At 42.6% G+C, this 25,913-nt stretch overlaps 1 protein-coding gene across 2 annotated transcripts; it reads left to right on the forward strand.

Moving 5' to 3' along the window:
* Positions 1 to 1,425: 1,425 nt before the first annotated feature.
* Positions 1,426 to 23,971, forward strand: CASC3 (CASC3 exon junction complex subunit). Of its 2 annotated transcripts, XM_080922638.1 has the most exons (15): positions 1,445 to 1,696; positions 2,052 to 2,079; positions 2,574 to 2,611; positions 11,903 to 12,055; positions 12,142 to 12,293; positions 12,892 to 13,068; positions 13,209 to 13,330; positions 13,517 to 13,891; positions 17,736 to 17,800; positions 18,797 to 18,911; positions 19,093 to 19,191; positions 19,437 to 19,651; positions 21,484 to 21,606; positions 21,754 to 21,817; positions 22,421 to 23,971. In XM_080922638.1, exons 1-14 carry the CDS (start codon positions 1,469 to 1,471, stop codon positions 21,775 to 21,777), a joined length of 1,914 nt encoding a protein of 637 aa, XP_080778764.1. In that variant the 5' UTR covers positions 1,445 to 1,468; the 3' UTR covers positions 21,778 to 21,817; positions 22,421 to 23,971. The 2 variants fall into 2 exon arrangements, with proteins under 2 accessions (XP_080778765.1, XP_080778764.1); XM_080922639.1 differs by having other exon boundaries at positions 1,426 to 1,696; positions 13,209 to 13,891.
* Positions 23,972 to 25,913: the final 1,942 nt, after the last annotated feature.

A 25,913-nucleotide genomic window follows, 5' to 3' on the forward strand; every position in this document is an offset into this window, starting at 1 on the left:
GTAACTTAAAAGCACTGGCTCTTGTTTTGCGACTACAGAGATATAGAAGATCAGTCTCTTAGCTCCCTCTTACTTCTCTAATAACACCCATGTTGGACCCTAGCACCCACACAGCCAGGATAGCCCCAAATTCAAGTTCAGCCTAGCTTCCATGAGAGACTATCTCAAAAATGAAAGTAGGACTCAGAGTAGGTTATGCTGGGGCACACCTGTAGTCCTAGCATCTGGGGAGGCTAAAGCTGGTGGACTGGTGGATTCTGAGTGACAAGACTAGCCCGAGGTCTTAGACTTCTAAAAAAAATCCCAAACTGGACTCTGACCAAACAACTAAAGGACAAAGTGGCAGAGTATCCTTTTCCTTATTTAGACACTCAACTTGGCAGTCACACTGCACCATTTTAGCTTGTGATGGGTAAGATTCTTACTCCTTTCACACTTAAGTCCTGCATCCTCCATTTTGAATTCAGGCAGTTGTTTTTGGAGCTGAACTCCATTATACATTTGACCACCTGTCACTAGTTGAATCAGTCCCTGCAGACATTCATGATTCCTTCTAGTCTCATACTGTTTATAGATCTGGTAAGCAGTGAGGTCTTTATTTATGAAAGCAGCTCAGAATCCTGTCACTCAGCAATTTGATGTATATTAACAATAAACTATGCAGTAATAAAGTTAGCTCACAAACTATGTTGTTACAAGGTAGTTGTGCTGAGTTCTCATTGTTGATAAGTGCATACCCAAAGCGTTCTCTGTGGAGTAACGCACCAGGTTTCTACTAACACCTCTAAACATAGGAGAGGAGGTCGGTCCAAAACTGGCCTATTAACTAGTCGAGGATGATCCAGCCCTAAGTTTTAAAATCGTGTAAGACTAGTGTCCTCCCAACCTGCAGTTCTCAAAATGTAATAACTAGGTTGGGAAGAAACACGGAGAAAGGGAATTTTGAATACACATAGGAAACACCGCAATATTAAGTCCTGTCTCCACTGCAGTTTCTCCTTCCCCCTAAATTTAGACTGGAAACTGACGCGAGTCTAAAGGCTTTTTCACCTGGATTCGTGATTTTTACCACGAGAATACAGGAAAATGTTCCGTCTAGAATTCATGGAAAACGAAAATCACGCATTAGCTCCAACGTCGCACTGGAGCTATAGCAGGTCGAAACCTTCCCCAAGGAAAAGTCCAAGATGGCCGAGCTAAGAACCCGCAGAGGATGCAAGAGCCCGGTCCCCCGCGCCCTCCTCCCGCCCAGGGGAAATAAAGCGCTCAGCCACGCCTCCTTACATCACCGACAGACGTAATCTCGCTCTCCAGAAAACGTGCCGCAGCGCGCAGGCCCCGCCCCACAGAAAGAAGGGCGGTCCGTCCTGGAAGTGAAGCACGCCGGGACTCCCCTCGAGCTTCCCAGCAGCCTCTGCGACGGGCGTGGTGCGTAAGGAGCTGACCAGCGGTGGCCGTTCTCCGTAAGATGGCGGACCGGCGGCGGCAGCGCGCTTCCCAGGACACTGAGGACGAAGAATCTGGTGCTTCGGGTTCCGACAGCGGCTCTCCGGCACGGGGCGGCGGTAGCTGCAGCGGGAGCGCCGGAGGCGGCGGCAGTGGCTCGCTGCCTTCTCAGCGCGGCGGCCGCGGCGGGGGCCTTCATCTGCGGCGGGTGGAGAGCGGGGGCGCCAAGAGCGCAGAGGAGTCTGAGTGTGTGAGTGAGCGCCTGCCCGGCGGCGACCCGGCAGGGGGCGGGGTGTAGGTGCTGAGACGCTGGACCTCCGGTTTGAGGGAAAGGTTATCCCGCTGCAAATTTGCATCCACCCAGAGCCTCAGGGTAGAAGGACTGGGTGGTTTCTGAGCTCAGGACGTGTAGTGTTTACACGGAAACTGGGGCTAGGGATGTAGAGAAACGCCGTTCTTGATTTGACTTCTGAAGATTTTACCTTTCCTCATATTCCTATCCAACCATTTGTGTTGATTCTTCACTGTCCCTTACGTTTATTTTCGGGTGGGCCCCGTATGTCTGGAAATCACTGCTCTAACCTGTGTTATCTTCTTCCTCTCAGGAGAGTGAGGATGGCATGGAAGGAGATGGTGAGTGATTTTACTTCATTGTGAATAGGGGCCCGTATATCTTTATTGGGGGGGCTGGGTATTTAGCTCAGTGGTAGAGCACAAGGCCCTGGGTTCAGTCCTCAGCTCTGAAAAAAAAAAAAACAGACAAAATATCTTTTTTTTTTAAGACAAAATATCTTACATTGGGTTTCTCTCAAATTGTTAGGGAGTTTTGGAGAGTGTGCCAGGGAGTGGTGTTTGTGTCATAGCGATTATGAGCATACTTGTTTTGTTTGGTTCCTTTTTGGAAGGTGACAGATTGGGCACATTGTGGTGTCTTAAGAGTACCACCTGACAACAGCACAGACTTCTCCATTTGTAAACAGAAACTATAATTATATCTGCCTCAAAAGTTGCTGCATCCAAATTAAGTGAGAATGTTTGCCTGGCCCAAAGCGAGCTGTCAGAAATGTAGTAATAAACGTTTATATATATTTTTTTCTTCTGTCACATAATTTGTCTTTTCCTTTCAGCTGTTCTTTCGGATTATGAAAGTGCAGAAGATTCAGAAGTGAGTATGATAGATTTTTTTTTTTCCTTGTGGCATAAGTCATAAAATGTCTTTTAAAAACCTGCATCTGTGTGGTACAAAAATTCCCTGACTTGTTTCTCTGCTTGTACATTCTTCGTGTGTGCTTTTTTTTTTAATTAGGTACTCTCTGTATTTACATTTGAAATGTTATCCCCTGTCCCCTTCGTATGTGCTTTTAAAAGTCTTTTAGAGGCCAGGTGATGGTGGTGCATGTCTTTAATCCCAGTCTTGCCCAATTAATGACAGCAACTTGAAGCAACAGGTTACACATAGTTGATTTATTCTTAGTGAAGAAAGTGAGTTTCTGAATCAGAGAATACAATGCTGAAATCCTCTACAGGGTATTTGACAGTGTACTGTCTAGGTTGAGAAGACAGCCATTTGACTAACTCCCCATCCTTGTATTTCAAGTATTTGAATACTTGAAAGGACGGAGTTCTGAGTAGTTTGTGCAAAAATGCATCCCTTATTTCATAGATGGAGCTTTTTGATGTTTGTGGATTGTTTTCCAAGGTAGACAACATGTTATAAACTTTGTTTAATAGGATATAAAATTGTAGATACTGTCAGAATAAAATAGTTGTTGAATTTTTTGGTCCAGGCAATGTTAAACAGACTCCTGAGTTTTGTGTTTTGTAGATAGGGTTATATTCAGGAAGAACTAGATTGTGGATCTAGGATTTGGTGTATGGATATGTTTGTTGCATTATTTAGGTTTTGGGATTCCTTTGTTTTGTTATGCTGTGTGGTGAGCCTGCGGGTCAGTACATGCAAGAAGAGTACCTTATCACTGAGTGTTCCACCTCGGCCCTTATCCTATAAATATTGTAGAATTTTGACTGTCTTACCCTGTTACACTTTAGGAGATAACAGTAAGCATTATTTCAGAATTCCTATTTTAGGAAGTTGCACAAAAGAAAATAATACACTAGAAAAGCTGAGGAAACAAAAGCATGTGGCACAGAAACCAACTCAGCTAAATAGAAATTTAAGTAAGGGCTCGGGAGATGGCTCAGTTGATAAAGAGGGTCTGAATTCAGTCCCTAGAATTGTGATGGTATGTGTGATTCCAGTGCTGGGGAAAGCAGAAACAGCTATGGAGCTTGCCGGCCAAACAGTCTTGCCTTCGCAGTGAGCTCCAAACCACGGAGAGACTTAGAAACTGCAATAGACACCTTTCTTGGGGAAGAATATCTGATTCTCTGAGTTCCATGAGTGTTTACACATGTGCACATTTCTGCACAGCGATACTGTTCAAAATCTAGCCTTTAGGAGTCAGGCAGGAAGATTCTTTCAAGTTCAAGGCCATCCTGGGAAATGAAACTTTAGAATTTTTTATTTTGTTTTATGTTTTACCTGCAAAAACATGTTTGTGTGTGTGTGTGTGTGTGTGTGTATATATATATACACACAGCCTGAGGATCCTCTCCTAAAAGCTTTGAAGGGATTCTACTCAAATGCTCCAGAATCCTTGATAGCAAAGAGTTTTGGACAAATCAGAATGGGGCAAAGTAAGTTGAGGTTATTGATGAAAAGAAGGATGAAGCTGGGCATGGTGGCATACAACTTCTGTTCCAGTAGAAGGCAGAGACAGGTGAATCTCTCAGAATTTGATGCCAGACTAATTTATAGAGCTAGTTCCAGGATAGCCAGAGCCACACAGAGAAACCCTGTCAAGAAAGGAAGGAAGGGAAAAAAAAGAAAAGAAAAAGGGAAAGAAAGGGAACAGCAAAACAACTAAAAATTATCCCAAACGGATAAAAATCAATTAAGGAGAGTACAAGGTAAAAGGTGTAAGAGAAGAGCATGCTCACTGCCTTTACTCAGTAGTTTGTCTGTGTTTTGTTTGAGACAGGATCTCCCAGCTGGCCTTGTGCAGGGGCCATGCTAATCTTCTTTGTATCGTTCCAATTTTAGTATATGTGAGCATGGATCTATTTTTCTTAATGGTAAGATTCTTGTCAGTGAATGGGAGACCTTTTATTCATGTAGTTATTGAGGGCTTTCAAGTAGAGTGTTAGAGTGTTCCTAAAGACAAACCGTTCACCAAAGGGTCCCTATGTATGCAGAGATCACAAAGAGGCAGACTTAAGGCATAATTATTTTTGTGTTTGTTTGTTCATTTGTTTGTTTGTTTTTAAACAGGGTTTCTCTAGCCCTTCCTGTCCTGGAAATCGCTTTGAAGACCAAACTGGCCTCAAACTCAGAGATCTGCCTGCCTCTGCTTCCTGAGTGCTGGGGTTAAATGGGCCACCACTGCCTTGCTTTTATAATTGTTATTTAAGATTTATTTACTTTGTATGTATGAATGTTTTACCTACATGTATGTATGTGTATCACATGTATAACTAGTGTACTCGAAGTTCCCCTAGAACTTGAGGTATTGAAAATTGTGAGTTTCCAGGTGAGTGTTAGGACTTGAACCTGGATCCTCTGCAAGAACAACTTTTAGTTGCTGAAATGTCTCTTCAGCCATTACCTATCCATCTTAGTATAAGTTTGTTTTCATAACTAAGCCTCTAAGAGAAAGTGTGCTTCAGGATGCCTCGTTCTAACTTCACAGAGTTTCCTCTTTGAATTCTCCTGTGACATGTGAAAGATAAGGGATGCAAAAAAAAGAAAAAAAAAAAAGAAAGAAAGAAAAGAAAAATAAGGGAAGCTTTCTGAGGTTTCTTGCTTTTGTTCCTCTCCCCAGCTTGTTCAGGAACTTCCCATGCTGTTTAGTTTGATTTTCTTTTCAGTAGTATTTCCTCCATGTTTGTTATGTTCTAGAAGGGAGCCTTGACGGCTGAGTTAGTTTGACCCTTTCAGCTTGTAAAGTAAGCACTTCTAGTTTCATGGTAGTCTCTCCTGTTCTCAGCAGTCAGCAACTGTTGGCTATTTCAGGGTCTTCCCGTTCTTGTGTCTATTTAGATCTCTGCTTTCTCCTAAACCAGTGTTTAACACTATACACATCCTTATGGTGTTGGTGCTTTTGTTTATTTGGTTAGAGTTGGAAGTTTAAGATACACCTTATTAACACAGTTTTGTTATAAATCTCTAAAGGTTTGGGGTTTGCTGTCCAGAAGCTGTCATTCCTTGCAGAGGTCTAAAAAGAAATAAACTATGTTGCTGAGCCAGATATGGTGGACCTCACCTGTGATCTCAGATACTTAGGAGGTCGAAGCAGGAGGATTGAAAAGGCCAGCCAAGCAGTGCAGAATGATCTTGTTTCAGATTCTTTTTTTTATTTTGAGACAGAATCTCACTATGTATACTGGCCTAGTACTTGCTTTGTAGATCAAGCTGTCCCTGAACTCACAGACATCCACCTGCTTCTGCCTTAGCATATCCTTCCACACCAGGCTTCAGAATTAAAATTTGAAAAAATGGTTGGAGTTATAGCTCAGTGATAGAATGCTCAGTATTTACTTGCCAGTATTGCAAAACAACCAAAAAGATTATTCAGAATCCTCCAAGAAACCTTTTTTTTTTATAAAGATATCATTAAGACCAGGCATGGTGGTGCATACATTTAATCTCAGCACGTAAGAGGCAGATACAAGATTAAAGGGGATCTCTTGAGTTTGAGGCTATCCTGATCTACACAGCTGTTTCCAGGACAGCCATCGTTTACATATACATCTTAGACAAAACAAACAAAAATAAATGAATAAAGAAAATACAAAAGGGCAGGGGAATGTAGCTCAATAGGGGGGAAGGGGTACCTGCCTAGCACGTGATAGTCTGTGGGTATAATCAGTACTGAGTATAAGAAAAGAACATTTTGACTGAAAGGAAAGCTAGGTCAAAAGGTAATTTAGGCCAGGTGCTATACACCATTAATCCTAGAACTTAATATGTGTACCAGGCTGGCCTCAAACTTACCTCTGCCTACCAAGTGCTGGGATTAAAGGTCTTTGCCACCATCACCTGTTTAGAAAGACCTGTTTTAACCAATGACTACTTAGAGGTGAGAAGGGAAGGTATGTGCAAAGACAGTTCTTCGTTTTTACTTTGTAAGATAGGAAAAAAAGCCTTCTGTTTTAAGAAGAGTTGGTCAGATAAGGATTCACCAGAAGCTTGTACTAAGTTAGGTTCAAGAAAGCCACTGAAGCCAGATTCCCTACATTGAAGCCTTGGAAGACGAGTGCTTGCTGCTGCAAAGGCCTCAGTTGTAGTGAAGACCCTAGTGTATTGGAGATGTCAGGCATTTACTGAGGAAAACTGCAGAATTCTTGGCTCTAATCAAACTATTCTGTCTTTGGATTACTATTGCTATGATGAAACACCGTGGCCAAAAGCAACTTGGGGAGGAAAGAGGCTTTTTGCTCACATATCCCCAGTCACAGTTCACTGAGGAAAGCTAAGGCAGGAACTCAAAACTGATGCAGAAAGACTTGCTCCTCATGGCTTGCTTAGCCTTCTTTCCGGGTTTAGTTTTGTTTTGTTTTTTGTTTTCTTTCTTAGTGTTTCACATACAAGGGTTAAGATTTATTTATTTTATTTATGTGAGTACACTGTAGCTGTCTTCAGACACACCAGAAGAGGGCATTACAGATGGTTGAGCCACCGTGTGATTGCTGGGAATTGAACTCAGAACCTCTGGAAGAGCTGCTAGTTGTCTTAACTGACAAGTCATCTCTCCATCCCACCTTCTTTCTTATGGAACCCAGGACCACCAGCCCAATGATGGTACCACCTACAATGGACTGGGCCCTCCCCCATTGGTCACTAATTAAGAAAATGCCTTACAGCCTACCAATCTTATGGATGTACTTTCTCAATTGAGGTTCTCTTTTCTTAGATTATTACCAGTTGATATAAAACTAGCCAGCACATCTCCCCTAAAATGAAAGCCTGGGACTAGATGGATTCACTGCTGAATTCTTTCAAACTTTTAAGGAAGATCTACCAATCCTTAAGTCATCCCATAAATAGAAAGAGAAGGAACACTGCCAAATTCAGTCTATAAAACCAGTATAATAATCCTGGTATCAGAACCAGATAAAGACATAATTTAAAACAACAGATCACTTTCTCAGATGAATATAAAAGCAGAAAATCTCAAACTTGCAAACCAAATTCAGGAACATGTGAAGATTATACATCATGAAAAATGGCTTCATCCCAGAGGTGCAATGTTGGAGTGAAATAGGTAAATTTAAAAATATAATATTCCATATAAATAAGCTAAAGGACAGGGAACTCTAAACAAAGTTAGGGAAAGAATCTCATAATAGAATTGTTGGCCAAATTTATGACCTCTCTCTCTCTCTCTCTCTCTCTCTCTCTCTCTCTCTCTCTCTCTCTCTCTCTCAGAAAAAAAAAGCTTCTTATTACTGTCTTTAAATAAGAAAGCACCATCTGTCATCATATACTACTTAAAGTCTATGGAAAAGTAAAGTGAACTTAGGAATGGTGGCACTGGGGAAACAAAAAGAAACAAGCTGAGCTGATCCAGTATGGAAGTGTCTGGAGGCTAGAAAAGGTGTAGAGCCCATGGAGCTAAAGTTACAGATGGTTGTGAGCAGCCCAAAGTGGGTCCTAGGAACTGCTAACTGAACTTGGGCTCTCTCCACCTAGGCTTTTCTGAATAGTACATAGGAATATAAGTCTCCTTTCATAAAGCTGCAAGTAGAGCCGTATGTGTGCCTCCATATCCATGACTTTCTCAGAGACTGTGGGCACCGACTGAGAGGACACATCTAGAGCACTTGGTCTGGCTGTGAGTTAGTCATAACCTGTTGAAGAAAGTGTGCTTCATTTCCTAGTGTATTAGTAATAAACGCATTCTTTAAGATATGGAGCTTGAGAGATGGCTCAGCAGTTAAGAGGCAGAGAACCTGAGTTCAGTTCACAGTTCCTAGGACCCACTTTGGGTGGCTCATAACCACTGTAACTTTAGCTCTAGGGACTCTCATACCCTTTTCTAGCCTCCAGAAACGTGCACACATCTTTGACATTTATTATTGTGGGTGGGTAGGATATATAGCAGGCTTTGAGTCTATTTTGGAGTCTCCTCAACACTACACTGTTTTGTTTTGCTCAGTAAACAAAATTAGTTTATTTGTGTTTGTGTGTAAGATTAGATTTTACTTTATAGTTTTGGTTGGCCTGGAACTCACTATGTATAGACATGGTTAGCTCCAGATTGACATGTGTACCTGCTTCTGCCTCCTAAACTCTAAATCAAAGGTGTGCATCATTATACCCAGCAAAATTAGTTTCTCAATAGGAATGTACAAGTTTTCTCATTGACATTCCATTACAGCCTAAAGAGAATGCTGTATAAAACAAAGTTCCCTCATTAATAGTTCTATTTGTAACAGTTAGGCTTTTTTTTTTTTTTTTTTTTTTTTTGGTGCCCACCCCAGTTCCAGAGTAATGAATGACACAGAGGTTTATTTATTTGTTAATGCCTAGACCTTAAGCTATGCTTATTCCTAATTAGCTCGTAACTTATTTCATTTATACTAATCTATGTTCTGTCACATGGCTGGTTAACTCTCTTCAGTTTCATATATCCAACTCTCTGAGTCTAGGTGACAACTTCCCTCCACCCCCTTTTCCCTTGAGTTCTTTCCTCCAACTCATGTTTGATCTTACTATTCTGCCTTTTGCTATATAGGCCATAGGTTTTCTCTTTTAACCAATCAAAAGATGCCTTGGGCAGGCAAGGAAAGACTGAGACATAACATCTTCACAAAGTGTACAGAAACATCACTCAAACAGCAAAGTCTTTTTAAATCTTTAAATTACCTAGATATGGTCATGTGTCTGTAAATTCAGCTCTTGGATTCAAAGCTGGCCTCAGCTATATAGTTAGACCCTGCTGAGAGAGTGAGAGAGAGAAAGAAAAAGGAGGGTGGGGGCAGAGGGTTGGGTAGGAAACTCAGTGGTTTAAAGGTTAAAAACCCCATAGGGCTGGGGAGATGGTTCAGCGGTTAAGAGCACTGGCTGCTCTTCCAGAGATCCTGAGTTCAGTTCCCACCAACCACATGGTAGCTCACAGCCATCTGCAATGAGATCTGATGCCCACTTCTGGAGTGTGTCTGAAGACAACTACAGTGTACTCCTATACATACATACATACATACATACATACATACATACACACACACACACACAAACAAATAAATAAATAATGATAATAAATCTTAAAGAACAAAACAAAAAAACCCACTCACTACATCCAGGTAGTGGTGTACGCCTTTAATCCCAGTACTTAGGAGGCAGCAGCAGGCAGATCTTTGTGAGTTCAAGGCCAGCCTGATCTACAGAGCTAGTTCCAGTTGAGGCTACACAGAAAAACTGCCATGAAAAAACCAAGGAAAAGCAATTACTGTTTTCCTAGAGGTCCTTGGTTCTGTTGCAAGCACCCCACCCACATGGCAGCTCATGTCCACCTTCAGGTCCAAGGGATTTTATGACTTCTTATAGCCACAGGTTTCTGCATGCATGTGGTACATTCAGGTGTGCACATATATGTATAGAATAAAAGCAAATATTTTTTAAGTTAAAATTCAGAGAGCATATGAGTAGAATAGCATAATGAAGTAGCATCGTGTATAGTCAGCAAGCAAGTTTTTATCTTGTCTGCTCCACACCCTGGGATTGAGGAAAGTTGTGAATGATTAAGGTCCTCTCATCCTGCACAGGGAAACAATGTAACTACAGAGGATGGAAAAAGTCATGGTGCTTGTTAACCCTAATAAAAATTAGATTGTTGTGGTTAAGCTCCTTTAGTTCTCCATCACTTTTCTGAGAATTCTCACTCTAAACACCTTGGACAAAATATCCAGATGTTGAGTGGTTTGGAATGTAAGCAGAAATGAAAGAATGGGAAGAGAGAGTAATTGGCTTGTTTGTCTAGGTCACTTAGGCAAGTTTAACTTTATTTGGATTAAGTGCAGAACACTGAAAGCTTCTAACCCAGTCAGGACTATTTCTGACCAGATTCCTGGGACTAGACTGAGCCTGAAGTGAGAGGGAGGTCAGGTTTGGGCTAGGTGCCAGACACAGTAGGAGAACAAGAGACCAGTGTACACACTGGTAGAGGGAACACATGACTGGTAACTAAACCACCTTCCCTTCAGCCCATTACTTTCCATTCTTATAGCTCTTTAAACCTCCCTATGTAATCTACTGTTCTGTCTCCTTAGCACCAAATCTAGAGAGAATGGGGGAGAGGGTATGACCCTATCTATTTAAAAACTATCACTTTTTTCTGTGTGGACCTAGCCATAACTTCATTTCTTGTCACATTGTAGTGTCCTAATGATACCTTTTTTTCCTTTTTTAAATGGAGAGATCTAATATTCTTTGTCAGGAACTGAACCATTCAAACTTAATCTGTTAAAGAAAAAAAGCCAGGTGTGGTGACTCATGCATTTAATCCTAGCACCAGGAGGCAGAGGCAGGTTTGACGCCAGCCTGGACTACATAGCAAGTTCACGGACAGCCAAGACAAAAGGGGGGAGGGGCACATATGGTTCAGAAAGAGTATTCAGACATTTTTCATTCCACAGCAGTTGTTCTCTTAAGATTTTCCAGATAAAAATCTCATAATTTTATGATGTTACTTGGATTGTTTTCTCTAGGAATCTTGTACTGTAGGAAATTCAGTACGGGTGTCATAACATAAAGAGTACAGTCTTGGAAGATGGGTGTGGTAGAAGTTTGGTTAGGACTGTTGGGTTAGGGTTAAATGTGCATGCTGCCTTGCCACAGAGATAATAACCCCAGCCTTTGTAATGTTTGTTTTATTTTTTATTTAGTTTATGTAGAGGCCAGAGGACAAGCTCTGGTGTCATTCCTTAGGAGCTTTGTTTTTTTTCAGCAGGGTCTCTCAGAACCAGAGGCTCCTCTGTTAAGGCAGGTTAGCTAACCAACAAAACCCAAGAATCCCTCTGAGTCTCTTGAGCTCTAGGATTGCAGGTGTGTACCACCATGCTTGGCTTTGTATGTGGGTACTAGACCTAGGTCTTCAAGGTTGTGTGGCAAGCACTTTATCAACTGAACTATCTCCTCAGCCCATGTTTTTTGTTGTGTGACAGGGTCACGTATAGCACAGGTTGGTCTCACTTAATATGAAAAATGACCTTGTACGCTGGTCTTGTCTCTACATCCCAAGTGCTAGAATTATAAGCATGAGCCACCATACTTGCTGTGCTTGTTTTTATTCTAATCCTCTAGTAAAGTCTGTCAGGAAATATTTCTCAAAATAATAGAAAATAAAAATGTACTATTAAGATCTTATCTCTATAATTAACAAGGATCCCTTTTCAGGGTGAAGAAGAATACAGTGAAGAGGAGAATTCCAAAGTGGAGCTGAAATCGGAAGCTAATGATGCTGCTGATTCCTCTGCAAAAGAGAAGGGAGAAGAAAAGCCTGAGTCTAAAGGCGCTGTGACTGGAGAGAGACAAAGTGGGGATGGCCAGGTCAGCACACAGCACAGCCCTTCCCTTGGGGGCAGGCACAGGGCCTCTCAACTCCTTGGAAGAGTAAGGAGGCCCTTATCTTCCAGGAGAGCACAGAGCCTGTGGAGAACAAAGTGGGTAAAAAAGGCCCTAAGCATTTAGATGATGATGAAGATCGGAAAAATCCAGCATATATTCCCAGGAAAGGGCTCTTCTTTGAGCATGATCTTCGAGGACAAACTCAGGAAGAGGAAGTCCGGTAACAGCCATTTTCTGCTTTCCTGCTGCTGGCTACTGTGCTTAGTCTTACTGTATGTCATCCTTTGCTGACCTCTTTGCCTGCACTGCTTTCTTTACTACTCAGAGCATTTTAAGATGAGTACTACTGATTAGGAAATGAAGCTCACAGTGCTCAGTAGCTCGGTGCTAGGCATGCTGCCCACACCTGCAGTTCCCACACTCAGGAGTCGGAAGCGGGATGGTTGTGAGCTTTTGGCCAGTTGGTTCCCTAATGAGACCTTGTCTCACAGAGCGAAAAGAGGTGGGTGTGGTGCTGTGCAGCCCAATCCCAGCTCTCAGGATGAAGAGGCAGGAGGGATCTGGAGAGGTGAGTTCCAGGCCAGCCAAAGTTACATGGTGAGACCATGTCTTTAAAAAAGGAAGGATTTGGTGACTGTTGATGGTAGATGAGCTAGGATCCAGATTTAGACCAGGTGTCCCCAGAGCCTTGGTCATTACACTTCAACCGCGTTCATCTGTGCCTCCTGAGATAGGAAGCTTTTATAGGCTACATTCTAATAGAGAGATCGTTTCTAAGTATTAATTGTTTCAAAACACCTCTGCTTGGTTTGGTCCAGACCCAAGGGACGACAGCGAAAGCTATGGAAAGATGAGGGTCGCTGGGAGCATGATAAGTTCCGTGAGGATGAACAGGCTCCAAAATCTCGACAGGAGCTAATTGCACTTTATGGCTATGACATTCGGTCTGCTCACAATCCTGATGACATCAAACCCCGAAGAATCCGGAAACCTCGGTAAGAAAGTTCAGGAGCCTTTCTAATCTTTTAAGTAACTGACTATGGGATATGAAACATTTCCCTGACTGCTTTTTTGTTGTGTTTGTTTGTGGAGGTCTCTTTTTTGTTTGTTTTTCTTAATAATTTTACTGTTTCAGATTTGGAAGTCCCCCACAAAGAGATCCAAACTGGATTGGTGATCGATCAAGCAAATCCCATCGCCACCAGGGTCCTGGGGGCAACCTACCACCTAGGACATTTATTAACAGGAATGCAGCAGGTACTGGCCGCATGTCTGCATCCAGGAATTATTCTCGATCTGGGGGCTTCAAGGAAGGTCGTACTAGTTTTAGGCCTGTGGAGGTTGGTGGGCAGCATGGTGGCCGGTCTGGTGAGACTCTTAAGCATGAAGCTAATTACCGGTCACGGCGTCTGGAGCAGACTCCTATGAGAGATCCATCTCCAGAACCAGATGCTCCATTGCTTGGAAGTCCTGAGAAAGAAGAGGTGGCCTCAGAGACACCAGCTGCTGTACCTGACATCACACCACCAGCTCCTGACAGGCCTATTGAGAAGAAATCCTATTCCCGGGCAAGAAGAACCCGGACCAAAGTTGGGGATGCAGTCAAAGCTGCTGAGGAGGCCCCTGCTCCATCTGAAGGGCTCAATTCAGCTGCCACAGTCCCAGAATCTACTCCTCCAGCTGCCAAGACTGGGAACTGGGAGACTCCAGTAGATTCCACCACCGGTGGACTTGAACAGGATGTGGCACAGCTAAATATAGCAGAACAAAATTGGAGTCCAGGACAGCCTTCATTCCTGCAGCCACGGGAACTTCGAGGTAGGAATTCCAGGCTGGGGACTAGATCTTACTGTGTCACTAGAACTTACCTCTCAGGAATGCAATGTGTGACAGCCCCTTACTCCTTAATAGAACAAACAGGATAGATTGATAGGTTTGTGTGCTTGTCTTCAGAGCCGTTTCTGTGGTCCCCAAATCTGTATGGCTTTATATAGACTGCTGACGGTCAATACTTTGCTCCTCAGTATTGGATGAATTTCCTCTTCTCTGTACAAAAAGTGAGCATCTTCGGACTGTCTCAGCCAGTGGTTAAATGTTTGAAGGCAGAAATGTATTTGAATTTGAATCTGGATATTTTGTTCTAAAAGGAAATCCTTTTTAATATCCTTTCTTCTAGAGACAGATTTCTTACTGGAACTATATATCATACTGGTGCTTTTTGGTATGTTTTGAAATGTGGCTAGAAGAAAGAATTGAACTCTTACTTAATTAATTTTATAAATACATGTAGAGTGGTGGTGCCACATACCTTTAAGCCCAGCACTGGGGAGGCAGAGACGAGTAGATTTCTATATTCAAGGCCAGGCTAGTCTACAGAGTGAGTTCCAGGACAGCTAAGGCCAATCAGAGAAACCCTGTCTCAAAAACAAACAAACAAAATAAACACATGTAGCTAGCAGATATTATTTATTTTTTAAAAGCTCCCCCTTTTTTTGGAGATTTTATTTTTTATTTTTATAATTTATTTTTATTTCATGTGCATTCATATTTTGTCTGTATGTATGTCTCTGAAGGTCACAGATCCCCTGAAAGTTAACAGGCAGTTATGGGCTGCCATGTGGGTTCTGAGACTTGAACTCTGGTTCTCTGGAAGAGCAGTCAGTGCTCTTAACCTCTGAGCCATCTCTCCAGCCTAAAACTTTATTTTTATATATGTAAGTGTTTTTCCTGCACCTATGTCTGTGCAGCATGTGTGTACAGTGTTTATTAGAGGCCAGAAAAAGATATCAGATCTCTTGGGAATAAAATTAGAGATGTTTGAGTTGCCATGTGGGTGCTGGGAATTGAACCAAGGTCTTCTGGAAGATCAGCCAGTGTTCCTCACCACTGAGCCATCTCTCCAGCACTTTAGGCCAGGTTTAAAGACTGGAAATTCTCATGAGCACTGGGAATTTTGCCACTCTATTTTGGTACAGGTGACTTTATTTTTAATTATTATTTCTTTTGGTTTTTGAGATTACAATTACATGATTTTTCCTTATTTTTCCTCCTTCCAAATCCTTCCCTGTATTCTTCCTTGCTTTCTTTGAAATTTCTGGCTTTTCATTAACTGCTTCATTAATTGTTATATGTATGTGTGTGTATATATTTGTGTGTGTGTGTGTGTGTGTGTGTGTGTGTGTGTGTGTGTGTGTGTGTATTCCCTTTTAAGATTTATTTATTTATTTATTATAAGTACACTGTAGCTGTCTTCAGACACACCAGAAGAGGGCATCAGATCTCATTACAGATGGTTGTGAGCTACCATGTGGTTGCTAAGAATTGAACTCAGGACCTGTGAAAGAGCAGTCAGTACATTTATCCACTAAGCCATCTCTCCAGCCCTATATTTATATTCATAAAGACATAATTATTCGCCTTACTCAGTCTGTAAAAATGTTACTTGTGTGTATGTTTTCAGGACTGACAGTCTTTGGTACTGAATAACCAATTGGTGTGCTCTTCCTAGAGGAAGACTTACCTGCTCCCAGCATCCCGTAGTTGTCTATAGGTCTTTGTATAGGGTTAACGACCGATAGGCTTTTCACTCTCCACTTTGGCAAGTCTGTTGTTGTCCTTGTTCAGCTCATGTTTGGGAGAATTTATGGGTGTAGTTTCTGATGGTACTAAGAAACAGTCTCTCAGCAAACTCCCTGATCCTGTGGCTCTTAAAATCTTTTCATATCATCTTCTTCAGTGATCCCTGAGCCTTATGTGTAGAAATTGTTCTCTGGGTGTGTCTTTTGGGACTGAGTTCTAAAACTGCATTTTGATTGGTTGTGTTTTGGTTTTCTGTAATGGTCTTCATCTATTGCAAAGCCAAATGTCCTTAATTGGTGGTCAAGACTACATTGATCTGTGGTATAAGGACAAATATGTAGAATGTAGTTAGGGATTATGCTGGTTTAGTAAAATGGTGGTTGTATATTCTCCAAGATGCATGACTTCACTACCTTGAGTAGTTGGCTAGATTTCCCTCTTATTGAGTGGGTCTTAAGTCCAATTAGAAAGTACTGACCCTTGGTTTATCCTTTCCATGCTGGTCATTCTTGTGGTTAATAGGTGCCTTAGCTGGGTATTGTTGCTTGCTTCTTTCCTTTAGAAAGAACCTTGTGTGTTGCTTTCTGGTACCATAAGAGCTAGTTGTCAGAAAAGGGACTTTCAGGTCAGTTCCAGTTCAGGAGCAACAAAAATAGTGTAAACTATTGATCCTAGAGTTGACAGAGAAGTATACTTTTCATACTAATACTTTACTCATATATTTGAGAGACTGTCTATAAAACATATTTTAAACTAAAACCAATTATTTTATTTTTATTTTTGTAAGATTTATTTGCTTGAGAGCTGGAGAAATGGCTCAGTAATTAAAAGCCCATATTCTTTCAAACAACCAAGTCAATTCATAGCACCCGCATCAAGCAGCTCATAACTGCCTGGAACTCCAGCTTTATGGAGTCAACACCTGTCTTAGTTAGGGTTTTACTGCTGTGAACAGACACCTTGACCAAGCAACTCTCATAAGGACAATATTTAATTGGACTTGGCTTATAGGTTCAGAGGTACAGTCCATTATCATCAAGATGGGAGCAGGGCAGCATCCAGGCAGGCATGGTGCAGGAGAAGCCGAGAGTTCTACATCTTCATCTGAAGGGGGCTAGGAGAAGACTGGCTTCTAGGCAGCGAGAAGAGGGTCTTAATACCCACAGCCACAGTGGCACACCTACTCCAACAAGGCCATACCTACTCCAACAAGGCCACACTTTCTAAATGTGCCACTCCCTGGGCCAAGCATAAACAAACCATTGAATTATCTCTTTGACCTCCTTAAAAGCACATATACAGATGGGCATATACACAAATTTATTTTAGGGGGATTTATTTACTTTATGTATATGAATATTTTTGCCTGCATGTATATTTGTGCACCACATATGTGTCTAGTGCTCCCATAGGCCAGAAGAGGGGATAGAATTCCATGAACTAGAGTTACTGGTGGTTCTAAGCCACCACCACACCACCACATAGGTGCTGGGAATCAAACCTGGTCCTTTGCAAGAGCCATGAGTGCTCTTAACCACGTAGCCATGTCTTAATTCTAAATAATTTTTATCCAGAGAGAATATAATCTCTTTTTCATATCTAGTGTTGTTAGGAAACAGCATTTTCTAGTATGTGTTATAATATGTTACAGTCTCCCCAAGTTTCTATTTAGGGAAATACCTTACTTAGTAGGGAAAATTTCAGTTTTAGTTTATTTGCTAGTCTTTTTTAAGGGCTTTGTTGCTGTAATAAAGATCTTAGGTAATTTTCAAATGCTACCATTGACAGCAAATAGTTTAAAACATTTATTTACTTTGTGTCTGTGTGTGCAGGGGTGTGCATGCACACGTACCTGAGTAGATATGTGTACATTACATGTGAGGGTATTGGATACCCTAGAACTTGAGTTCGAGTCCAGCCTGGTCTACAGAGTGAGTTCCAGGACAATGAAGACTACAGAGAATAACAAGTTAAGCAGACAGTTTTAAAGGATGGATGATACACTTGTTCTTTTCTTGATGGTACCTTTGAATCCTATTCACATTTATCTGTTCTCAACCAGTGACTTTTTGGTATATTACAGGTATGCCTAACCACATCCATATGGGATCAGGACCTCCACCTCAGTTTAACCGGATGGAAGAAATGGTACAGGAGTGGGAAGGAGGAGGACTGGGGCTGTACTCCTTGGTGGTAGAGAATACTTGATACCCTGATTTAGCCTCCAGTGCTGTAAGAAAAAGTGCTGAGATAGAGTCTCACTATTTAGCTCTGGCTGGCCTAGAGCTTCCTATGTAAACTAGGCACCCTTGGACTCAAAAAAATCCGTCTGTCTCTGCCTTCCAACTGCAAGTACTAAAGATGTACACCACCACACCTGGACCTTAGTTAGTGTGGCAACACCATGACCAAAGCAGCTTATAAAAGAAAGCATTTAGTTGGGCTTACAGGTCCAGAGGGTTAGAGGGCATAATGACAGAGCAAAGATGTGGCAGTGGTTACATCTGAGAGTTTACATCTTGATCCAAAAGTAGGAGGCAGAGATAGCACACCTAGACTGGCCCAGTCTTTTGAAATCCCAAAGCATACCTAAGTGACCTACCTCCTAATCTTTCTCAAACAGTTCTCTTTTTTCTAATTAATTTATTTCATGTATGTGAGTACACTGTCATTGTCTTCAGACACACCAGAAGAGGGCATTGATCTCATTACAGATGGTTGTAAGCTACCATGTGGTTGCTGGGAATTGAACTCAGGACCACTGGAAGAGCAGTCAGTGCTCTTAACCACTAAGCCATCTCTCCAGCCCTCCAAAACAGTTCTGCTATCTGGGGGCCTAGTATTCAGATCTGGATCATCTTCATTCAGACTGCCATGCTTGTTGTCTGTTAGAGCCAAAATCATCTCTTGATAACAGTTTTTTCATTGGTTACTCTTGGGGTTTTGTTTTATTTGTTTTGTTTTATTTTGTTCTGTTTTGGACCTCAAAAGTGTAGAGCATTTAGGTTCAAATGCTGGTATTTTTTATCAAAATTTTCATTGCATTTTATACATACTTACTAAAAACTGCCATGTACTAAGTAATACAGCACAAAGCAGGTCGGAGCTGATATGAGAATCACCCTTTGGATCTTTCTATTTCAGGGTGTCCAGAGTGGTCGAGCTAAACGTTATTCATCCCAGCGGCAGAGGCCTGTGCCAGAGCCCCCTGCTCCTCCTGTGCACATCAGTATCATGGAGGGACATTACTATGATCCATGTGAGTCCTTTCTTCATTCTAAAGGGAGTTTAGTGCCAAGTCTTCCACCTTTTTATTTCCCCTCTGGCTTCACAGTGGTCACCCTTCATTTTCTAGTTTCTTTTCTCTTCATATGAAAAACTTAGAACCTTAAAGGTCTACAGGGGGTCAGGGTTTATAAGAATCTTGATATATCTTGCAGTGCAGTTCCAGGGACCAATCTATACCCATGGTGACAGCCCTGCCCCACTGCCCCCACAGGGCATGATTGTACAGCCAGAAATGCACCTTCCTCACCCAGGTAAGCTTGCACTCCTCTTGTGTGGTATAGCATGCAAGGATTTGGGTTAGGACTCTACAAACCCTGCCTTTTCAATATTGTCATGTTGTTGGATGCTGACTGCCCTGGCTGCTTATGCGGCAAACTCAGTTTTAAGTCCCATGTTAAGGATTGCCGTCTAGCCTGTTGTGCTTTGTAGTCTGAGTTAAGCCATCTCAAAATAAAAGTGGTGTTCTCTACAGTTTTCGTTTTCCTTTTTTGCCCAGGTTTACACCCCCATCAATCACCAGCACCTCTACCCAATCCGGGTCTCTACCCACCACCAGTGTCCATGTCCCCAGGACAGCCACCACCCCAGCAGTTGCTTGCTCCTACCTACTTTTCTGCTCCAGGTGTCATGAATTTTGGTAACCCCAGTTACCCTTATGCTCCGGGAGCACTGCCTCCTCCTCCACCTCCTCATCTGTATCCTAACACACAGGTAAAGTACCTAATGTTTCTAGGCTTGCATTCTTTAAATCAGACAGGACTGTGATAAGGGAGAATAGAATGTTAAAAGAATTTTTTCAGAGCATTTCAATGCCTGATTCTCCTTCATGGCACTAGGATGCCCCTTGGTGGTCAGGAACTGAAAATACACCTTATGTAATGTCTGTTACTACTTATTTTCAGAGCTGTTTCTTGGTTTTTTTCTTGTTTTGACACAGGGTATCTTACTTGTAGCCCTCACTGACCTGCAACTTGCTATATAGTCCAGGCTGGCCTCAAATTTACAGAGATCCACCAGCCTTTCTCCTGAGTGATGGGATTAAGGGCGTGTGCCATCAAACATGACCCTGTTTGGATTTTTGTTTTGTTTTGGTTTTTTTTGGAGGAGGTTGTTTTGTTCTGTTTTAAGGTAGAATCTTCCCGTAGCCCTGTTTGGCCTAGAATATATGACTTTTGGCTTCTTGACTCTGAAGGACTTGATAAAACCATGCTTGGCTTTCTCTTCAGTTTCTTTAAGGATCAGTATCTTGCATTATATTTTGGGGTGTCCCCATGTGTTACTTATTTGACTATAGTATGAAGGAATGTATTCTCCTGGACAACATATCTTATCCCTGTCCTGAGTCAGGCACTTGATATCATCTGGCATCTAGAATGCCAAGACTAAGCTCAGCCTTTCTGTTGTCAGGTAATGGAATGATTGCAGAGTTGGACACTAAAGAATGAAATCAGGGACTGCAAAGATAGCTCAGTGGTTAAGAGCACTTGCTGCTTTTGCAGAAGACCTAGGCTCAGTCCTGTCACCCATGGCAGGCTGCTCATACTGGCAGTAGCACCAGCGTGAGGGGATCTGTTAACTTTTTCGTGACCCCTGAAGGCACGAACATCCACTCACACAGACACTGCCTTAGTTAGGGTTACTATTGCTGTGAAACAAAACCAATAGTATGACCAAAAGCAACTTAGGAAGGAAAGGGTTTGTTCTACTTTTTTTACACTACTGAGTCACTGTTTCTCACTGAAGGAAGTCAGGCCAAAAACCTGGAGGCAGGAGCTGATGCAAAGGCCATGGAGGAGTTCTGTTCTCTGGCTTGCTTAGCTTTTTTTTTTCCTTCACCACCTTCTTTTTTGTTTGTTTTTATAATTAGGAAAAACTGACTTGTAGTATTTGACAGAGAAAACACTGCTATTTGACAGGTGCTCTTTCATTCAGATAGCACTTTCATTATACATGGTCCAAGAACACTCAAATAAGAACACATAAAATCAGAAGTTAAAGATTGGTCTTCAAACATCATAGCCAGCAGTGCCAGGTTTGCCTGTGATCTCTCCGATATAAAGCCACATTCACATCAGCCACCAAACCATTCAGCACAGCTTCCCTAACTGTGAGCTGTTTGAAGCTACCAGTCTTAGCACTGGGAATTTTTTTTTTTCACACTGTGGATAGCTGTAGGAAGTTCAGCAGGAGTTGGGGGAACCAGTTCAACCTTGGTGTGGTGCCAAAATGTGGCCAATCAAGGCTTCAAGTAAGTAATCAGCACTGGGGCTTTCTCCAAGCTACAGATGAACTTGGCTGTGGTCTAAGGTAGAAGGACTATCTCGCTGAACCATTGGCTCTTGGTTTTGTTTGTTGGTTGGTTGGTTGTTTTTTTGTTTTGATTAGGGAGTCACTACATACTTCCACCCCTGCCCCCCTTCCTTCCAAATATATATTTTTAAAAATGAAAGTTCTTCAGTGCTTTTTGCTTTTACAGTTAGCTAACATTTTCTGTTTTTCATAATTTGGGTTAATTTTTTTTATCCTGGCTTGCTGGGTCCCAGGCTCCATCACAGGTGTATGGAGGAGTGACTTACTATAACCCTGCCCAGCAGCAGGTGCAGCCAAAGCCATCTCCACCCCGGAGGACTCCCCAGCCAGTCTCCATCAAGCCCCCTCCACCTGAGGTATGGCTCCCTCCCACACTCCGAGCATATGCTTTCTCCAGTGGGTTTCTCTTCTCTTCCTTGTTCGATGTGTTTCTGTGGAAGTCCTTCTTTTCTTTTCTTTTGTATGACATGATATGATAACAACTTCCAACTTTATTATTTCAGGTTGTGAGCAGGGGTTCCAGTTAGTAAGAGTTTTCAACTATTTTAAGTATAACATCATGTGAATGTAAGTACCCAATGCACTGTGACTCTTAGTCTAAGACTAATGCTCACACCTAGGTGCTTAATAAAACCACCTCATTAATGCTATTTCAGGGAACTTGTTTTATGAATGCACTGGGCAGAATTAAAGAGAAGTCTTTCCTACCTTCATCTTTTCACTTGGGAAACTGCAGAATGAAAATACAGGAGCCCAATCTAAACTAGATAAAGAAAAGAAAAAAATATGAGTTTAATTTGTAACAGCCAAAAAAGGCAATTGTAAGGACTGTAGAAGAGAGTGGCTGTGGGGCTGCCACAGGGCTTCGAGGGAGTGTGTGGGTTTAGGAGGTAAGCGAAGCCTGAGCCAGCCTCAAACTTTCCTTCCTCCTGCTCAAATTACAGGTGTGGGCTACCACACCTGACTCTGGGATATTTTTATTGCTGTTGTTTTGTTTTGTGGTCATTAAAGCACATTATTTAGAAGCTTAGGGTGTAGCATGTTCAAGGTCTTAAGACTTGATCCTTGGCGCCAAATAAACCACATTATTTAGAAATGGGCCCCTGAGAAGGTTTATATAAATAGTCATAGGTCCAACTGACACACAGTTCTTCTTTCAACTCTCAATAGAACAGGAAAGGTGGAAACTCAGGAGAGAAGAGAAATACAGCTGGCTGTCTACTACTCAGAGGGCTTCAAAGATGTGGGGTGGCCCTGCCAGCAGACGGAGGATGAGGCCCTCTTTCTCTGAGGACTGGTCTGCTGGAGAGAGAAGAAACAGGTGGCTGCCTTCCACCTCCACTCCTCCCTTGAGCTGCCTGGACTCAGGGAGCAAAGACTGGACAACCCAGGCTTCAGAAGCCTGTTTTTTACTTTCTCCCCAGAAATTCAAGTGTCTTCTGCTCCCAAAAAAAGTTCCTTCCTGCTTGTTTGTTTGAATGTTTATTTTTTAAAGCTTGATTTACCCTTCTTAAGTTAATATTTTTAGTTTTTTCTTCTTTTCCCTGCTCTGCCCTAACTTTACGTGAAACAAGTTCATTTTAGTTTACTAGCCTTCTGGGTTCCCTTGTGACTCCTCCCTCAATGCCACATAATTGAGAATGTTTCAACCAAGTGTAAAAGTAGCTGGCCTTTTCCTTGTGATTGGACTTCATTAGTCTCTAACTCCTCTAACCCTGTGGAAGCTATCTGCACACAGTATCCCACTGTAGAGGAGAGCTCAGAGTGAGTGAGCAGGACCCCTTGTTTGGGATCTAGATTTTATAAATCTGAGCCTTCAAAAGTACCTCTCTTCTGATGGGCTTCAGTCCTCCACTGAGGCAGAATCTCTACTGTGGGGAGAGAGAACAAACTGGACACTTTTGTGAGAAGGGAGGGTGGAGTGAGACCCTCTGCACTGTTAGGGGAATGCACTGCTGAGTCCTCAGAGCTGTCTTTGAGGTAAGTGGAATTTAATGGGCCCTGCTTCTTTTCTTTGTAGCCCTCCTGCTACATCTCCTTCCCAGTTGTGGACCAATGAATCTCTAAAGACAACAGTATCCTGCAGTCTGTCTGCCTTGTCTTTTGCAGTTCTTCTCCATGCCTTCCCTGCTACAAGTGTTTTTAGATGTTATTGCTGTACCTTCCCCAAATTCTGCCTCTGTACTTGCAAACTGAAGGTAACTATACCTAGTCTTAAGTCCTAAGGAAGCAAGTCACCTTCTGGGCAAAGACTGTCCCTTTTTTTCCTCTCATGGCACCATACTACATCCCTTTCCCCTGTGGAAGTCTGTTACTACAGCGCTGTGCCTGCCAGAGTTCCTACAGCACCTGAGGCGATGGCTGTCTCTCTCTAGTAATGTCACTGTTTTTATTCTTCCCTCCTACAGCTGGCCTAACCACTCTTGAGTCGGGGTGGGGGGGTAACCCTCAAAGAGGAGATAGCTAAGAGGTTCTTCTAGGGGTAGCTGGTGGTTGTGCCTTTTATAGGCTTCCCTTTGCCTTAAACCTGAAGATGTCTCCTCAAGCCTGTGGGCAGCAGCATGCCCAGATTCCCAGACTAAGACACTGTGACAGTTGTCTCTTGGTCCACTGTGTTTAGTTGCAAAGATTTCACCATGTGTGTTGTTTTTTGTTACTGTTTTAAAGGGTGCACATTTGTGATCAGCATTGTGACTTGGAGATAATAAAATGTAGACTGTACACCTGACTCTGTTGCCAGTTATTGTGTGTCCTGATTTGGGAGGGAAGAAAGACTTTAAATTTCACTAAAGAATTACAGTCATAATTTGAGCCAGACTGGTAAAGTGGAAGGTCAGAGAGGTAAGGAGCCCTTCAAGGCCCCAAGTTTGAAACCACCATATCTCATCCTCTTTGTTTTTCATGTAGTTCAGGCTGACCTTTTTTTTTCTTTTTTAAGATTTATTTATTTCATATATGTGAGTTCACCATTGCTATCTTCAGACACACCAGAAGTGGGCATTAGATTCCATTACAGATGGCTGTGAGCCACCATATGGTTGCTGGGAACTGAACTCAGGAACTCTGGAAGAGCAGTCAGTGCTCTAACCACTGAGCCATCTCCCCAGCCCCCAGGCTGACCTCTTAACTCACCTTTAGCTAAGGATCAGCTTCCCAAGTGCTAGGATTTCAGGCATGCTCTGCCACATAACAATTTCTGACTGATTTGTGTATTTATATTTGTTGGGGGTTTTTTGTTTTGTTTTTGAGATGGCCTCACTGTGTACCACTATGCCCAGCTGTACATAGCTATCTTTTATTGGGAAGTAAAGGTGACACTAAAATACCAAGGCCCACAATCTGAAGGACAGCTACCAGTCCAGTAGCACAAGGAAAACAAAGACCTACAACTGGTTCATGCTGCCTTTTGTTTGAGACTCTGGAACACATACAGTAATTCCCAGTTTTGAATTAACTTTCCTTGGGTGGAAGTTTACAATAACACAAAGGCCACTCAGTGTGGACAACCTGTAGGTTTTGTGGGGCTGAAAACATTTATTCTTTGTTCCACAAAGCTTTACCTTCATGGTGTAGGGATGCCCCACAAGTTGGGACATATTCCCTCTGTTCCCCCAAGATGATGGATAACTATAGACCTGGTCTCCCTGTTCAAAGAATGTCAACCAAACTTGTGGGTAGGTTACTGGCAGGAGAAAGGAATGTTGGGGTGCCTTCTCACCCCTGCCTCTTCCCCAGTCCTATGTTAGATCCCATTGCTCTCTCTGTTGCCCTGGTAACCAGCCCAGCAAGAAGAAACTCAGGCTCAGCAAAGCCCTCAGGTTCTCTCTACCCTCCCTGCCTGCTTCTCGGTGGGCAGAGATAATGGGTGTTTAAGGGGCAGAAAGCTTCTGCCTTAGGTAGCCCTGTCCAGTATATTTGTCGACATGCTCAGTTATGCTTGTTGGCCTCCATTTCCACAGTTAAGTAACTGAATACCATCTACCTTTCTCTTTCTCATGGTAATGTAGATGCCCTATCAGTCCCCCCCCCACCCCTCCCGTGAGTCAGTCCATGGACCTACCTGTAGGTGACTCAAAACATCAAGGATTTGCAATTCCCAGATCCTTTTACTACTGCAGTTAACCTAGAACAGTGATTTTTAACACTGGCTGTTTGAATCACCTGGGCAGCTTTCTAAACTAATGGAGACCTTGGGTCTGCCACAGAGGATCCCATAATTGATCTAGGTTGTGACCCAGGTGGGCATCAGCAATTCTGAAAAGCTCCCATGTGGTTTCAGTGTGTAGCCAGAGCAGAAGCCACTGCTGTTCGAGGAGGCCCACAACTTAATGATTCCCTTGCTTCTGTTGGAAGGTCTTGAATATAGTGACTGCCACTTTCTGTAACTGGAAGGGTCTGGAGTCCTGTTCTCCAAGCGTTTAGTTTCTAGAAGTCTCTCAGTCCCTTTTATTCCAGCTCCCACACCCTTCACACTCCCCAATTTTCCACCCTTTCTAACAGACAATCCCAAATCCTGCCCAGAGAGGTTACCAAGGCAACCAGCTTAATCTGGTAACTGTGGCATGTGCAGAAGTGAAGCCCTCCCCTCTTCTTACTCGTTCCTAAAAGGTTACCTGGGGAGCTCTAAGCCACTCTAGCCAGTTTCTACTTCCAACCCTAAGAG

Source organism: Micromys minutus, assembly GCF_963924665.1.
Source record: "Micromys minutus genome assembly, chromosome: 10".
NCBI lineage: Eukaryota > Metazoa > Chordata > Mammalia > Rodentia > Muridae > Micromys > Micromys minutus.

Coding starts and splice junctions, on each gene's coding strand:
- CASC3 (XM_080922639.1), top strand. CDS start 1,469: ATGGCGGACCGGCGGCGGCAGCGCGCTTCCCAGGACACTGAGGACGAA. Junction 12,294..12,891: donor ACTCAGGAAGAGGAAGTCCG/GTAACAGCCATT, acceptor GGTTTGGTCCAG/ACCCAAGGGACGACAGCGAA. Junction 13,892..17,735: donor GCAGCCACGGGAACTTCGAG/GTAGGAATTCCA, acceptor GGTATATTACAG/GTATGCCTAACCACATCCAT.